The sequence below is a fragment of the Phalacrocorax carbo genome, chromosome 11 (genome assembly GCF_963921805.1).
Source record: "Phalacrocorax carbo chromosome 11, bPhaCar2.1, whole genome shotgun sequence".
Lineage (NCBI taxonomy): Eukaryota > Metazoa > Chordata > Aves > Suliformes > Phalacrocoracidae > Phalacrocorax > Phalacrocorax carbo.
This window is the reverse complement of record NC_087523.1, coordinates 23,249,702-23,264,487: the sequence shown is the minus strand read 5'-3', so window position 1 is coordinate 23,264,487 and position 14,786 is coordinate 23,249,702. Positions and strand designations below refer to the sequence as shown.

Sequence of the window (14,786 nt, the reverse complement as noted above, 5' to 3'; positions counted from 1 at the left end):
TGTGCCTCAGCCCTGTCGCAGCTGGGACCATCCCGGGGTGGCAGACACCACGCACCTGGCATGCTACACCCTCTGAATTTGTCTGATGCCCCCAGGTTCTTGCTCAGCAAAGGCAGTTTCAGCCCCAGGCAGTGCCCGGGAGGCAGGTAGCTTTCACGTACCCTGCTCTGGTGGCTCAGCTGATTGCTAGTAAATCCTGAAGCTGCGGGTATACATTTGCCTGGCTGGTGCATCCAGCCGCCAGCCTTTCTACTCACTGCTGCTGAAGACGCTGCCAGCCAGCCTGAGATGTGCTTTGTCCAGCTCCCCTCTCCGCCGAGCTGTCCTGAACACCTCCTCCGAGAAGTTCACAAACTCCTCGAAGCGGCTCACGGAGAGCAGGATCCCACCTTTCATCTTGCTGAGCACCTTTGCCTCCTCAATCTCTTTGCACAAGGTCCCCTGGCAACAACACACAAGACACGGCGCGCTCAGATCTGACGTGGGCCCAGCCTCATTTTATGGTGCATGAAAGCATTGGCCAGAAAACAAGGAAAGTAATTGGTGGCGGGTACCACTTTCTCCATTTACGATATCTTCTATGAGAAGATATGTGAGCTTCCTTGTCTGAGGCTGGACGTGAAGCTGCGCTAGCTGTTGCTCCGGACTTGACACACCTGGTCCTCCAGGCTATACGGTTCTTTGCTCAGACACAGTGCTGCCGTCTCCCCACACAGGCACCCACAGCTCCTAGGGCAGGGGTATTCACCGCTGCCATTTCTGGCACTTCTCAGGCTGGTTTACAAGCAGGCTTGCTGCTCCAGGTCTTGGCACAAAGACAGTTGATGTCAACATGTGGCTTCCCTTGAACTCAGTGGCCTTTAGCCAGGTTCCTTGGCCAATTCTGATGGGTTCTCAACCCCCACCCTCCCTGCAGCTTGGTCCTGGAGCATGTCCTGCTGTGCCAACAGCAAAGCTTGGCTCCAGCCACCTGACACGCTGCTGTCACACCTACAGCCTCCCAGTACTCTATATGGGGGAAACCCCTCTGGTTTGACCATCCTGGTAAGAGGAGGCACAGATGACACAGGTTTCTTGTGTCCCATCTCCCCAACATAGACACAGTCATTGATGCAATGAGGGCCTAGTCTTCCCAAAACCAAAGAGCCAGACCTGATATAAACCAGTACTGCCTTCAATGAAGATCATGTTAGAAGTAAAGAAGATTCTGGAGGAGGTCAAACATCACTCGGGTCTACTTGAGCTTACTCCTCCTGACACTCACAATGCATTTGTTGAAGCTGCTCTTGGCCAGGAGCAGCATGTTGCCCAGGACAGTGTTGAGGAAGGACGAGGGGAGAGCTGAGGAAGAGCCCCACATCTCAAAGATGGAGTCGTTCAAGGTAACCAGGACCTGCAAGCAGCCGAATGGGTGGACCTTATTGCAGACATCCAGAAATCCTCTCAGCTCTGGTTCCAGGCAACTGAAGATCTCACTCAGCAGCCGGGTCGTAGGTTCCTCCAGTCTTAAAAAAAAAAAAAAAGGTAAGCAGTTACATGGGGAGGGGCACTGGCCCTGTGGCCACCGCAGAGGCAAGGGCAAAGCTAAAGAAAGAATCAAAGCCTTCTGTATCGCAGTGGAGCCCGTTTATGCTCGGGTCATCCTTCAACTCCTCACCATCTCTGTGGAATGACATTAAAATGTCCTGTTTTTCCAGCCAAATGATAAACTTCAGTTGTTTTATGCTGGCATTTTTTATAAGATTTCTGTTCCATAGTCTATTTTCACTTTATGACATTGCTAATAAGGAAATAAAGGTGATCAAAACATAGGATCTTCCATGAAACATAGACCTTGCTTTCTGACCTACCCTGAAGCAGAGCTGCTGTGCTGAGGAGAGGCAGAACCAGTAGGCTCTGCTCAGCCTCTCTGCGTGCCCAGCTACGATGCCTCCGAGTTTTTGCTATCCAGGGTGCAAACCTGAGACCGTTTAGTTGACATCAGGATGGTTGAGAGTGGGAAAAATAAAATCCCTCCATCAGTTCCTAGGCAGCTCCTGCAGGACACTCCAGACCATGTCCCTGTCAAAGCAGCCCGCTGTATCTCATCACCCACGTACTGGCTCCGAGGCTTGGTGCAAGGAGGGTCCTCTGGAGATGCCATGCTCTCTCCTCCCTTGGTGGCAGACGCCTGAAAGAAAGAATGGGGTGGAAATCGTGATTTGTCTGTCCTCCCTCAGAGAGGAAAACTTGAGATCTGGGTTTCATTTCTGCTGCCTCATATTGGAGTCCTGTGTTTAGCGCTCAGAGATCCTGTGATTTTGCTGGAGCTACCAATTGTGTTCAATTCAATTCTCCTCTGTCATCAGGAGGTCTTAAGCTTCCCTGCTGCTGATGCCACTGACAGTTGCTAGAGGACAAGATCCCGGGAGAGCTCAGGTATCTGACAGAGGTAAGCAGCCACCCCACTCTGCCTGCTGAGCTGCTGAGGCTTGTACCAAGCCGGAGGGAGGACTGGCTGATGGGACTGGAGGGGACGTAGCCCCCACACTTACCTCCAGCACCTGCGGGTCTGCAGCGTCCTGGCTTAGCTGGAAGAATTTCTCAATGAACAGCTGCTCCGCCGTGCAAAGGGGCTGTAGCTCTCTCAGCACCTGCTCCAACATCTGCTTAGAAACCATCGGGCATGTTAGAAAACCCTTCCAGCACACACTGAGGACACCGGCGTAGATGTCCCTGTCCACCCAAAGTGACGTTTAAGGTAGGCCAGTGGTACGGAACATCTCTGCTTCTGCTCCAGGCACCCAGCACTGGAGAAAGGGCCGTGCATGGGTTGCAGCACTGGCACAGCCCCTGTGGGACCCGTGAACCCTTTAGCAAACCTCAGCTCCTTACCTTGATGGTCGTGCCTTTGTCCAGCATGTCCTCCTGGCCGTCTCTGCTCCCAGGGACGCTCCATCGAGCCTGCTGCCTGCTCCCCATCGCCACCGGCTTCTCTACGCCTTCCTGAAGACCTGCGTGGTAGGTTGGGAGGTGGTGAGACATCTCCATCCCGCTTGGCCTCTCCAGCTCTTCTGATCATTTTAACAGAGGGAAATGTCTCTTTGTGTCTGATCTTATCTGCACGTTGGCCTTTTCCTGTTGGATTCAGATATAGGGGGGCGCAGGTTTTGCTCTCATTTTTTATTTGCCTTCTCATCTGTTTCTCTCTCCTTTTCTTTACTCCTTTTAATTTCGCTGTCTGGGATGCTTACCCCTTTGCTATATAGTGCCTAATACTAACTCTTGAGGACTGGGGAGTGAAAAATCCTAGGCGATAGGAGCATAAATCAGCAGAAATGCCTGCAAGAGTTTCAGAAAAAATGTTTGTTGCTTAGTTTGGATGGTAAATTGCCATAAAATAATATCCAGGCGGGTTTGGCTTTTTTCAGAAACTAGTATTTAAAAATGATAATAATTCACCTGGAAATTAATATACTTTTCAAACATTACCAGTTTTTTCCACGCTGTTTTCGCTGGGGGCCTGGCTTAAGTGGAAAAGCTGAAAAATTTCTTTGAAATGTGCATTAGAAGAACACTGTTGTACTCACTGAAAGAAATCAGTGGGGAAACATCCCTATGATTTTCTAATTAAGTCCAAAAATTGGTATCATTCTGCTAACCCTAGAGGTCCTGGGTGAGTCAGGCCTGCTCTCCATTTCTCATAACATCTGAAATACCCTCATTCAAGCCACTCCCTGCAGGGCTTTTACCTTTGAAAAAGATTTGTCAGCTGCCCTGCACACTGAGCAGGGATGAGAGATGACAGACAGCCCTCCTTGCGACCTCAGCCTTGCCAAAACCGTGGAGGAAATTAATCAGCTGCTTTATAATCTTTTTCCCACCCTGATGCAACGGGTGATGATAATTTCACTTGCTGGGAAGTGGCAAAACCAGGAAAAAAAAAAGTCGTCCCCCCCCCCCAGCAAACAGGAAAGAGTTTTACAAGCCCGTAAATTTTAGTGTGGAAAAGGGAATGGTGAAATGAGGAGAAAAGACTTAATTATTGGCTTACAGTTAATTAAAAACAGCTTGGGGTTTGCCTTCTAAATTCTCCCGTGATACTGAAACAAGGCAATAAATCATCAGGTGGTATCTTCAGAAGCCATCGACATAAATAATCCTTTATGAAGGCAGGGAATCAACCCTAAAAATTCACCGCCACGGTAATCAGTAGAAAGAAAGAGGCACAGAGAGCTAGAGCAAGGCTGGGATTTTTTAAAGTGTGGATGAAAGATGTTATCAGGCAAGCGTCCTCTTGCAGCCTGGGCTTTCATCCACGCAGCGGCTCACCCCAAGGAGTCGCTGAGCAGGTGAAACGTCAGGCAAGACCTTGGGTGAGGTACCCGCAGAACTTCATCAAAGCCAAACCTTCCCTGCAAAACAGCCGGAGACCAACCGATTCTGCAGAAAACATTTCAGCAGGAGGCTCCGAAAGCCCCCGGGAGCTGGGAGAGGCCGCACTTGCTTTCCGTGTCCGTTGCTGCCGAGCTCCTTCAGCAGAAGGACGTGTGCCTGCATTTCCAGGCTGCTGCTGAGCCAAGAAGAGGCCATCTTCACCTCCGGCGGGAGGTGATGCTCTCCCTCCTGCCTTCTCCCGGCGCCTCCAGGGGCAGGCAGGTGACCCGCCGTTGGTAGCACCGCAAGCCCCGGGGAAGGTGCCTCTCTGCAGCTGGTAGAAGCTCCGTGGGTGCACTTGGTTTCAGTGTGCTGCTCACATTAACGGTGGGCTGAGCGTCCCCAGCCAAGCCTGGGGCTACCTACCTGTCCCAGAGCTCTTCTCACCCCAGGGAGCAAAGCACGGTGCCAGCACAGGCAAAGCTCGTCTCACCTCGTCCTGGCTGCAGGAGCAACGCCAGCAACGGGCAGATGCCTTTGGGTGATTTATACCAGTGCAGTAAAAGGCTTGCAACCATCAGTGTGTCCTGTTGTTGCTGCAGTGGGTTTCACAGACACTGGATTTTCTCCTGGGATTTTAATTACTCCCATTTTATGGGACTTGCACAGTCGTTAAAGATAGGCAAAGTACTGAAAGGAAATCACTGGTTTAATATTTACCGACAGGGCATCAGGCAAACCGGCTGCCACACATGCCCTACGCCGTCTAGTTCTTTTTTTTAATTTAACAAGCCCATTTTCATAAAGAGCCCATTTAATAGCCATCTCTGGCCCTGCAATGTCCCCCGTTTTAATGGCTTTTCTGAGCAGACCCAGCTGTGCTCTGGGAGGAAACAAACTCGGGTGTTTTTATTTTCTATCGCGCAGCAGAATTGAAGTCCCTTGCTCAGAGCCCATCAATCACTTTGCAAATAGGAACCAGGGCCTCTTAATCCTATACACAATCTTTGTTATTTCCTTCTGTTTAAATAAAAGCAATCACCCTGCTTCAGGAAATGGTGCTTGATCACATTATCTTATAAACCACAGATCGGAGTTTGCTTCCCCGCTGCTAATTCCCCAGGCTTGCTTGCTGCCAGCAGGTTCATTACCTCTTATCAGGAATTCCTATTTTTAGGCGAGAAAGAGCATGATTCCCCAGGAAAAGATGTGTTCGGGCATGGAGGAGAGGGGGCTGTGAGAGGACCATTAACTTTTTTTTAACTATTTGTTTTACCCAGTGCGGCAGGTGAGGGAAACCGTATGCGCCCCCACGCCGGGCTGGGTGCAGGAGCCGCCTGGTGAGCTGGGCCCCGTATGACTGAGGCGTAAAAGAGCTGGAAGCCGAAAGCAAATTGGTCCTGACTAGATCATCTCATTGCAACAACTGCTGTACTGATGCGTCCACCTCTTCCTCCAAAAAAGGAGAGCAGTGCTGGACCTCATAGCGTGGTTTGGGCTAGAAGGGACCTTTGAGGCCACCCAGTCCAACCCCACTGCAGTGAGCAGCGACATCTTCAACCAGATCAGGTTGCTCAGAGCCCCATCAACCCTAGCCTTGAATGTTTCCAGGGCTGGGGCATCGACCAACTCTCTGGGCAACCTGGGCCAGCGTCCCACCACCATCATAGTAAAAAATTTTTACCTTATATCCAGTCTAAATCTCCCCTCCTTTAGTTTAAAACCATCACCCCTTGTCCTGTCACAACAGGCCTTGCTAAGGAGGTTGCCCCCATCCTTCCTATCGTCCTTCTTTAAGTACTGGAAGGCCACAATAAGGTCTCCCCACAGCTTCTCTTCTCCAGCTGAGCAACCCCAACTCTCAGCCCATCCTCGTAGCAGAGGGGCTCCACCCTTGGACATCCATAAGGACAAGACCCAGCGCCGGCTGGGTAACAACGCAGGGACAGCAAAAGCAAGCGAGCCCCGGAGAGCCATACGAACTGCCCCTGTCCTGTCCCATCCCAGTATGTCATTGCCAGCTCTGGCAGCCACCCTGGGGATTTCCTCATCGGCATCTCTGATGAGCTGGGAAGGAAGCGCGGGAACCGTGCTCTGCGCTGCTCAGGGCCCTCCACCTGGCCAAGGCATCCTCACGAGGTGCCGTCACCAGCCCATCACTGTCTGCTCGAACGTAGGTGTCCTCCCGAGCGCCCAGCTCACGGCGGCGGGGGCTGCCAATGTGTTCGGAGGGCGGGCGTCCCAGGTTTAATGGGCGATGCGTCGGGCGCTGCTGGGTCCCTGGCACCTCGGAGGAGCGAGGAGGACATTCAGGGTGACAACGTGTTGTAGCAGCCCCGTGGGAGAAGTGTCTTCCTTTACCGTACTTATGAAACGCTGTCCTTTGTCAGAAAGTCTGTATCTTAGTATTATCCTGGGACCTCATTTTATTTTCCTGTTGTCTGTTTGCTATAGGCTTTCCTGAGTCCTCCAGCATCAGTGACAGCTTGTAGTACAGCAGGTTAACGGCATTACGCACAAATAATTTCCTACCACCACGTTTCAGCCTGTCCCTTTGATTTAATTGCCTGTTACCTTGTATTTAAATTACAAGAAAAGTAATAACGTCCTGTTGAATTTCCCTTCGCAACTTATTTTTTGACCCTTTTTATCATGTCACTACTTTTCTGCTGGAAACCAGCGCAGAGATTTTGATCCCCGTTTTTCCCTCTCTTGGCTCCATAGTTTGGCAAATCATTCTGGCATGGAATAATAGGTTTCTGGTGACTGTAAAAATATTTCCTGGAGGTGTTTGCTTTCTCCATTTCTAGCGAAATTTGCAAAAAGGAACATTTTAATTAAGGGTTAGTATCTGAGCTTCTACTGTCTCTTCCTTCAAAGGGGATAAATTTTTGAAAATGACAGGTAGTGGGGAGAAAAAGCCTAGTTTTTTTTCCTTTTCCCCTCCTCTTCTTTCCAGCGGCAAAAGACTATTTAGGTGAAATGTTCCTTCTCTCTTTTCAGGACCTGTGTGTCCCGTTGCGGGTACACGTCCACTGCAAGCACCGCCCATCCTGGTTTGGTCCCGTGGTCCTGAGGTCCCCTGTTTTCCTGGCATGTGTGGCTGAGTGTCTTTCCCAGGGGAGGCGGCACTGGGCAGGGAGGAGCTGGAAGGGCTGGTGGGTATGTTGAGCTACGGCTGAGATGCACACCCAGAAACGGGAGCTGAGAAGTGCCCTTGTGTCCCTTTCTTCAGGCGCGGCCGCCAGCATCTGGGCATTGCACTCTGCCTTGCTGGCCCACCCTGGACTGGGACTGACTGGGGCAGGACTGGGAGTGCAGCAAGGGGGTGAGCAGAGCAGCACTCAGGTCCACTCGTGCTCCTTGGCGCCGTGCGCCTTCACCTCCGCGAGGCGGGAGTGGCTGCAGCTGCCGTGATGCTCCCACCCGGAGGGATGCAGGGCAGGTCGACAGCCACAAAACCCGGGATGCACAGGAAGCTGCTTCTGTTACCCCTGCATGGGAAAAGCTGCCAGCAGAAGCACTGTCCTCTTCCCACTCTTGTGCATTTGCTGCTAGCACAGGCTCTTTCCATCCCTGCTGGAGACTCACCAGGCTCTTCACAGATCCGCAGGGCAGGGAGGAGATTACAGCAGAACACCCAGATATTAGCTCTTCCCTTTATAGTCATTTCTGAAACTGAGGGAAGGGGCCCTGGAGGGCTACAGAAGTGGAAACCATGTGCAAGGGTCTGATCCCGCAGCCTGGTGACCTTCAGGGTAGCTCCCTCCAGCTGCCCATGGCCCAGGCTCCCTAACTACCCCTTGTACCCCGCGAGAACGGCATGGACTTCACCCCAGCAGATAAAGGTTGGGCAAATATCAGGGCAGTCGTGTCAGCTGGACAGGGGCTATCGGTATGATCCCGCTGCGGGGCCAGCACAGCAGCTGCGGGGAGGCAGAGCCCTTCGCCAGGATCCTTCAGCCACCAGCCCCGTTTCCTTCCTTAGGCTTCGTCCTCTGGCTCCGGGATCTGGACACAAGTGATGAAGTAGGTGCAGAGCTGGAAGAAGCCGAGCTAGCGTTCTGATAGACTAAACACACCATGCAAAGTGGTTTTTGACATTCAAGCCGTGCCAAGCTGGCATGGAACTTTCCATTGCTGTGCTTTGTTTTGCTGAAGGAAAATGTAACTTCTGCACGATCAAAAACTTCCAGAGGAGACAGATCAGTTTCTCTTTTTATCTTCAGAAACACCTGACTGGAATATTTTGAGTCAGCAGCGATTTCTGTTGAAATGATCACCTTGGGACAGCACAGCCCCACAGCCAGCTCACTATGAAATCATTCTACTCTCACAAATATTGCTATGAATACACCCGGGTCTTCAGGGACAGGCTTGGGGACATCTCTTTACAGGGGAAAGAGTGTCTGAGGGGTCTGTGACCAGCTTTGCTTGCATGGAAAATGGACCAGGCATCAGCCAGGCAGTCCCACGTCCCCCTCTTAGGGCTCCTTAGGACACAATCTCAGCCACTCGTGCATCATTTGTGAGTCCCGCAAAGGGAGGGTGCACAAAAGCCACAGCTCTGAGAAGCAGCTAAACAAAAGTGGGTAGCACGTGGAGCCAAGGCTGACGCAACCACTGCCTGGGGTAAAGCAGCGCCAGCTTTGCCGCCTGCTGCCGGCTGCAGCCCCGCTCCATGGAGGAGAAAGTAAATTCACGGCACAAAATTGGGGCAAGATTCCTGTGATAAAGGATGGTTGCCGTGTTCCCTACTTGCAGATAAATCACTGCTCAGCAGCACAAAAGTCATATTTCCAAATCACTCACTTCCTTTTCTTCTTCCTAACAAGAATATTCTGGCTTGTTCAAAGAGGGCTTTGATCTCCCGCTCATAGAGTCTGCTGAGGTTCTGGGCGTAGACCTGGAAAGACAAGACAGACACAGAAATTCCGGGTGTATCTGATCTATCTATGAACAGTGCCCATTCTGTAGCTTTTTCTTCAGCTGCCTGCTTAAAACAAAAGTCCGTGGATGGCAACTGAAACAGACCTATTGGTTTTGGTGTGTGAGACCTTCGGAAAGGCAAAAACCAGCACAAAAATTACAAACCAAGCCTCAGCGATATAAAAAGAACCACCACAGTTACTTAAAAACATCCCTATTAACAGAAGAGGTCAAGGACTTTAAGATGCCCCTTCCCTAGAACCATTTAAATAAGGCAGTGTGGAATAAAATACAAGATTAACCACATTCGTTTAATGCTTGTCTCTCTCATTCAGCAGGAAAATGGCCAGATGAAAGCAAAAAGACCAAATTTTAGCATTTCAGGCCTTTTCCTTCAACACAATATCTGCCACCAAGGCTAAGACTGCTTTCTGTCAAGCACAGAGGTCCAACATCATGTGGCCAAGCTGGCCAGGCACCCTCCTAGAAAGGCCAAATGCTGGAAGCTCATGGTGGTATGGGTTAGGTGAAACCAAGCTCTCATCACAAATTAACCTGCCTGACTCACCTGTTCCTGGTGGATGGTTTGCAATATTTGATCAGGATTTCAGCCGTACCTTGGGGAGATCACAGAACAGAACTGGGTTGGCGTTCCTCAACCAGGCCATGAGCGGGGTGTAGGGCACCAGTTCCTCATGGTGGGGTCCATGGCTTGGTGCAGATAGCTTGTCAATGGGCTGACCAAGAGCAGGGACCTGAGCATTGCCCTAAAGGAACAGAAACATCAGGAGGAGTCAAGACATAGCCTTGAAAAACTCTGTAAAATAATTGCTTCATAACCACCCTTGAATTTCCAGTTCTGAATATGTTTGAGAAGCAAGTTTGAAGGGTGAAGCAGAACATGCATGATCACATTGAACTCCAGTTTTGATCTCATGTCGGGGGAACAGTTCTGAGCCCAGAGGAATGAGCTGGCCCATCAGTAAGACATGGGCTACTCCAGCTAAGCGCAGTGGTCAGAAGACACAGGAGAAAAGCTCATAGTTCAGGAGCATGCTGGAAGCTGTCCCTCCAGGGATGGGAGGTGGGTCTGCCTCCGGGGGGCACGCAATCGAGGGGGAGGATGCTGCACGGTTGATGCAGCCCATCTGCCAGGGCCCGGCAGTGCTGGGACATCACACCCACAGACTCAGAGCCATGAAGGTGGGATGGGAGCTCAGCAGGCTCAGAGCAGGTCCAGGTAAAGCCGCTTGCTCAGGGATGCATCCAGGCAAGGTCTGAATATCTCCAAGGATGGAGATCCCACAGTTCCTTGCCAGCCACATCCCCTCCCGGAATTTGCCTGAAAGCAAATGCTAAGGATTTGAGGTTATAATGCTAAGGATTTGGGAGTAGCTCCTTTTCTCTTCATGAAATGAAATCTGGAAAAGTAACATTTTCCTTTCAGATTTCTCCCCACAGAGATATTTCCACTGTATCTTTTAGACTGCAAGACAAGCACTTGAAAATGTTAATCAAAGGATGAAGGGATTGGCTTTTATCCTGGGATTTTATATTACAAACAGACGAAGGACCACGGCCACCCCCGAAGTAAAACAAGAAAATCTAAAGCAAAAATCTTTAGGCCCAAGCATTTTTTAACATGACCAGAGGATTAATGACAGTCACGGGAGGGAACCTGATAGCCTGATAGCTGCAGAATTGTGCTGGATTTCTTCTGCATGCCTGCAAAACCAGCCAGAGGGCTGGGGGGGGCAACAGCAGGGTGAAAAGACCGGGGCACGGGTGAAAAGGGCATGTGAAAAGACCTCTGAGGAGACACTTTTGGAGAATCCTCTTACAGTGGCATCCCCCATACCGCTGGCACTATTTTACCAGACTATTAAAATCTCCCAGGATTTTGAGCTGCCACATGAAGAGCGAAGCCCACCTGCAGCTCGAAGATGCTCGTAATGTGACTGATGAAAGCGTTTTCAAAGTTCTGCTTGAGCGTTTCAAACATGATCAGCTGCTCGGCCACAGACTGCATTTTCCGGTAACCTTGGGGAAAAAAAACCAAGAGTATCGTGGTACGGAGCAGCACGAGCTGTCGTGGCTGCAGAATAACAGCACTCAGCATACTGGCAAATAAAACAGGTCTTCGGGGAGTAAGTTCTGGTATAAATATTACCACCCAAAAGCCAACAAAGGGAAAAAGAATTGCTGTGGTACCAGGCAAATACAGATAGGGAGGGAGTTTAAATTTAAAAAGCATCCATCCGTCCGACCATGGCCGAGGACAAACGCCCAGTCTTTTCCCAAGGAAAGCACGGGGTTTCATGGCAGGATCAAGTCCCCGTACAGCAGCAGGTCTCCAACAGCCCCCACAGCGGATACTGCTATGACAAATTACCATTTTCCCACGCTCAAGCATAGACAACAGGGTTGCCCCAAAAGACCGCGATTTCTAAACATGTCGTCCCACCAGTTCCTTTCTGAACCGTAAGAGGTGGTGTAACCGACGGCAGCCAGCCATGCCTTACGTCCAGGGGCTTAGAGGGATTGTACAGACGCTCGCCATAGGTTTACCCCAACTTTGATGTAAACGGGACCAGCCGGTGCCTGAGTGCGGGGGGAGGTGCCTGCAGACCTGCCTGTGCGTGGACGCCCCAGCCCGGCCTTTTGCAGCACGGATTGGATTTCTTTAGGAATGGAGCCAATCCTCCTCCAGCTACTTGTCTCCATGGGCGTCCAGAGGTAATGTTACTTTGGCTTTCCCAGCCCTGCTTGACTGTGCTTCTAGAAGAAGCTACTGAAGACTTTGAAACCTTCGGCAATATCTTCAGAAAGAAGAAAGTCGACCCTGCAAGCCTGTTTCCCCAGCTGGCAGCTCTAGGTGTGCTGCAGGGTGGTCTTCACCATACACCCCGTGTACCCCCAGGTCAGTGCTGCTGCTCTGCTTCCCAAATACATGCCTGCTTTCTATTTATTTGCTACTTTGCCCCAGGCAGGCTGCCGGGCTGCCCAGCAAGAGCATAAGCCAATTCCTGGGAACCCCCCTCCGGCTTCAGCGGGTCAGGGGCACCTGCAGAGGCTGGGCAGCACAGGATGGTGCTGGGTGTGCAGCACAGGTTGTAGATGAGCTGGTGGCTCTGCCATTTGCAGATGTAAATCTCTGCTCTTTACTCACCAGGCTGTAGCTGGACGTTCATACAGCCAGATAAAGCCTCTGCTGCAGCAATGCAGGCTTTCACTCTGCTGGGGCTGGAAAGATCTGCCTGGCTCAGGGCATCGCAGTGTTCCTTGCTGAGGTCGAGGCGGGTCTAAAAACAAAGCCAGAAGAGAACAGGTACAAGCACAGCCAGCTTCTCATCCCTTCTCATCCCACCCAGAAGGCTGCTGGCTTGAAATACCCAGGTGCTACCTTCAGCCGCCAGGCTGCATGCGTCCGCCAAGAAGACCATGCTGCTCTACCCCCACCAAAAACAAAGGTCTGCATGGGAACAACTGCAGCGGTCACCCAGGAAGCCCTGGCAAACCTCAGCATGAGTTTCCAAAGGACCAGCGCCTCCGGGATCATTACTGGCAGCAAAGTGGGGGGGAGGAGGAAGGAAAAGCTAAGGAAACTGTAGCTTGAGTTACTGAGAAACGAAAAAGTCAGTGGCACAAAGGTCACTGTAAGCAGTGGAAGTGAGGATTAGCTGTGCTCTTACAGCACAGTTCTTGCATTTATGGTATGTTATGTTTGTAAATAACTTGCTTTCCCATATTCCCAGAGCTCATCAAGGGTCTTTCACTGGCTGCATGTCCCCTCCTTACTCCACACGGATGCTGAGACAGGCTGATGTGCACCAAGACCACAGCTGATGGCAGATGTCAACTTACCAGGTAAGTTACCTTCAAGGGTGGGGAAAAGAAAAAACTAAAAGAAAGCAAAGGAGAGAAAAGGAATGGGGAAACTCCCATCAGTGGGAAGAGAAGCGACAGGGACCCTGGCAAACAGCCTCTCCAGGGCAACAGGGAGTCCCCAGAGTGCTTTTCCCATGGTAGATGTATGGTTTGCTTCAGGAGCCACTCAAAGTCCCCAGCGGTTTCTCTGCACATGAGGTTATGGGTGCTGCTGAGAACATGCTTTGACCAGGGGTGGGACGTTGCATACTCTGGCTCTAACTGCTGATTGAATACTGTGCTTATGTATTCCTGCGTAACGATTATTTACTATTGAAATTACTATTATCTACTAATGAGAGCTGTTCTTCCCTAGTACAGAGGTATAAACTGAAAGATACCAAGTGAAGGGAGGAAGAAAGCAACTACCCCCAGTGACACTTGCTTCCCACAGTGACCCCACAAACCAGCCATAGGTACGCCTGGAATTTGAAGGCACAAGGCTGAGGGGATCTCAGTGCTTTCAGTGCAAGGGTAAAAGCGCTGCCCCAGCAGCCTCTGTGTGTGTAGGAAGAAAGTCCCAAAGCTGAACGTGAAAGGTGGACCACAGCATCCCAAGTGAAAGGCTGCAGAGCTGTGTTGGGAAGGTCTTTGGTGTTACATCATTTGAGGTTCATCTTGCCCATGAAAAGGACTTTCTGGGACCCCTCTTACAGCCCTGGACCACAGTGAGGGTACTGAACATCGTGTCTGCTGCTGGCCTACCTGTAGTCCGTCCCAGCTGTGTGGCCGTCCTTATATTATCAAGATGACAAAGTCCCTCAATTCTAGGCCAGAGAAGCTCTGTAGCCTTCGCAGACAGATAATAGTTTTCAGAGTGTTTGAGGCTGATGGCAAGTTTTTTCTAATAGATTCAACAGGCTGAAGACTTGTCTTTGCAAATCCACGTACCGTGAGGAAGAGGATCTCATCCATCAGCTTTGTCTTGTTGGAAATGATGCGATGTAGCAAGGAGTTTTCCTGGTGGATGTGGTCCATCTGCTGCTTCACACTTCCCAGTAACTCGTCATAGATCTGCAAGGTCTCCTCCACTCTGACCACCTCTGCCAGGGCCTCGTCAACGAAGCTCATCAGCTGTGTCACCTGCTTCTCAGAAGAGATAATGGCTCTAAGGTTGGCCTGTGAAGTGGAGAAACAGAGGGCTTCAGCGCTGTGGCAGGGACTCACCACCACCATCTCCGAGCCAAATACCCTGGCCTTCACCTTCCCAAGACAAAGCAGAGACCTTGTCACTACAACGTGCAAGAAGCTGTCGGAGTCGCAGCTGTCCCGCATCACTACCTGCACAGCGTCGATGTCTTGTCTTTGCACGTGGCTAAACTCTATCCCAGCACTCGCCCGCAAGCCCCAAGTGCCAGGGCAGAACAACCCTTCCCTGAGCACGGTGCACGCTCAGAGGACTTCCATCTGCCACGGCAGCGAGGTTACTGCTGAGTCACCGGGCGAACCCAACCGTGAGCAGAATACAGCCTTTGCACGTTTGGAGAGGGTACCAAGCCCTCCTGACACCCCACTTTTCCTTCCGGGCACTAGGAATGTCCCGAGTGGACACTGCAGGGAGTCTCCAACCCTCA

The 14,786-nt window shown here is 51.1% G+C and overlaps 1 protein-coding gene across 1 annotated transcript in view; it reads right to left on the bottom strand.

Annotated features, from left to right (window-relative positions):
- LOC104050018 (exocyst complex component 1) overlaps nucleotides 1–14,786 on the bottom strand; it is a 30,300-nt gene that overhangs the window by 4,569 nt on the left and 10,945 nt on the right. Inside the window, exons 5-14 of the mRNA XM_064463449.1 lie at nucleotides 14,104–14,331; nucleotides 12,455–12,587; nucleotides 11,216–11,325; nucleotides 9,903–10,052; nucleotides 9,169–9,262; nucleotides 2,875–2,993; nucleotides 2,535–2,645; nucleotides 2,100–2,170; nucleotides 1,265–1,505; nucleotides 258–441 (exon numbers count right to left, since the gene is read on the bottom strand). Coding sequence (XP_064319519.1) covers nucleotides 258–441; nucleotides 1,265–1,505; nucleotides 2,100–2,170; nucleotides 2,535–2,645; nucleotides 2,875–2,993; nucleotides 9,169–9,262; nucleotides 9,903–10,052; nucleotides 11,216–11,325; nucleotides 12,455–12,587; nucleotides 14,104–14,331 — 1,441 coding nt within the window. The remainder of the gene's footprint in view (nucleotides 1–257; nucleotides 442–1,264; nucleotides 1,506–2,099; nucleotides 2,171–2,534; nucleotides 2,646–2,874; nucleotides 2,994–9,168; nucleotides 9,263–9,902; nucleotides 10,053–11,215; nucleotides 11,326–12,454; nucleotides 12,588–14,103; nucleotides 14,332–14,786) is intronic.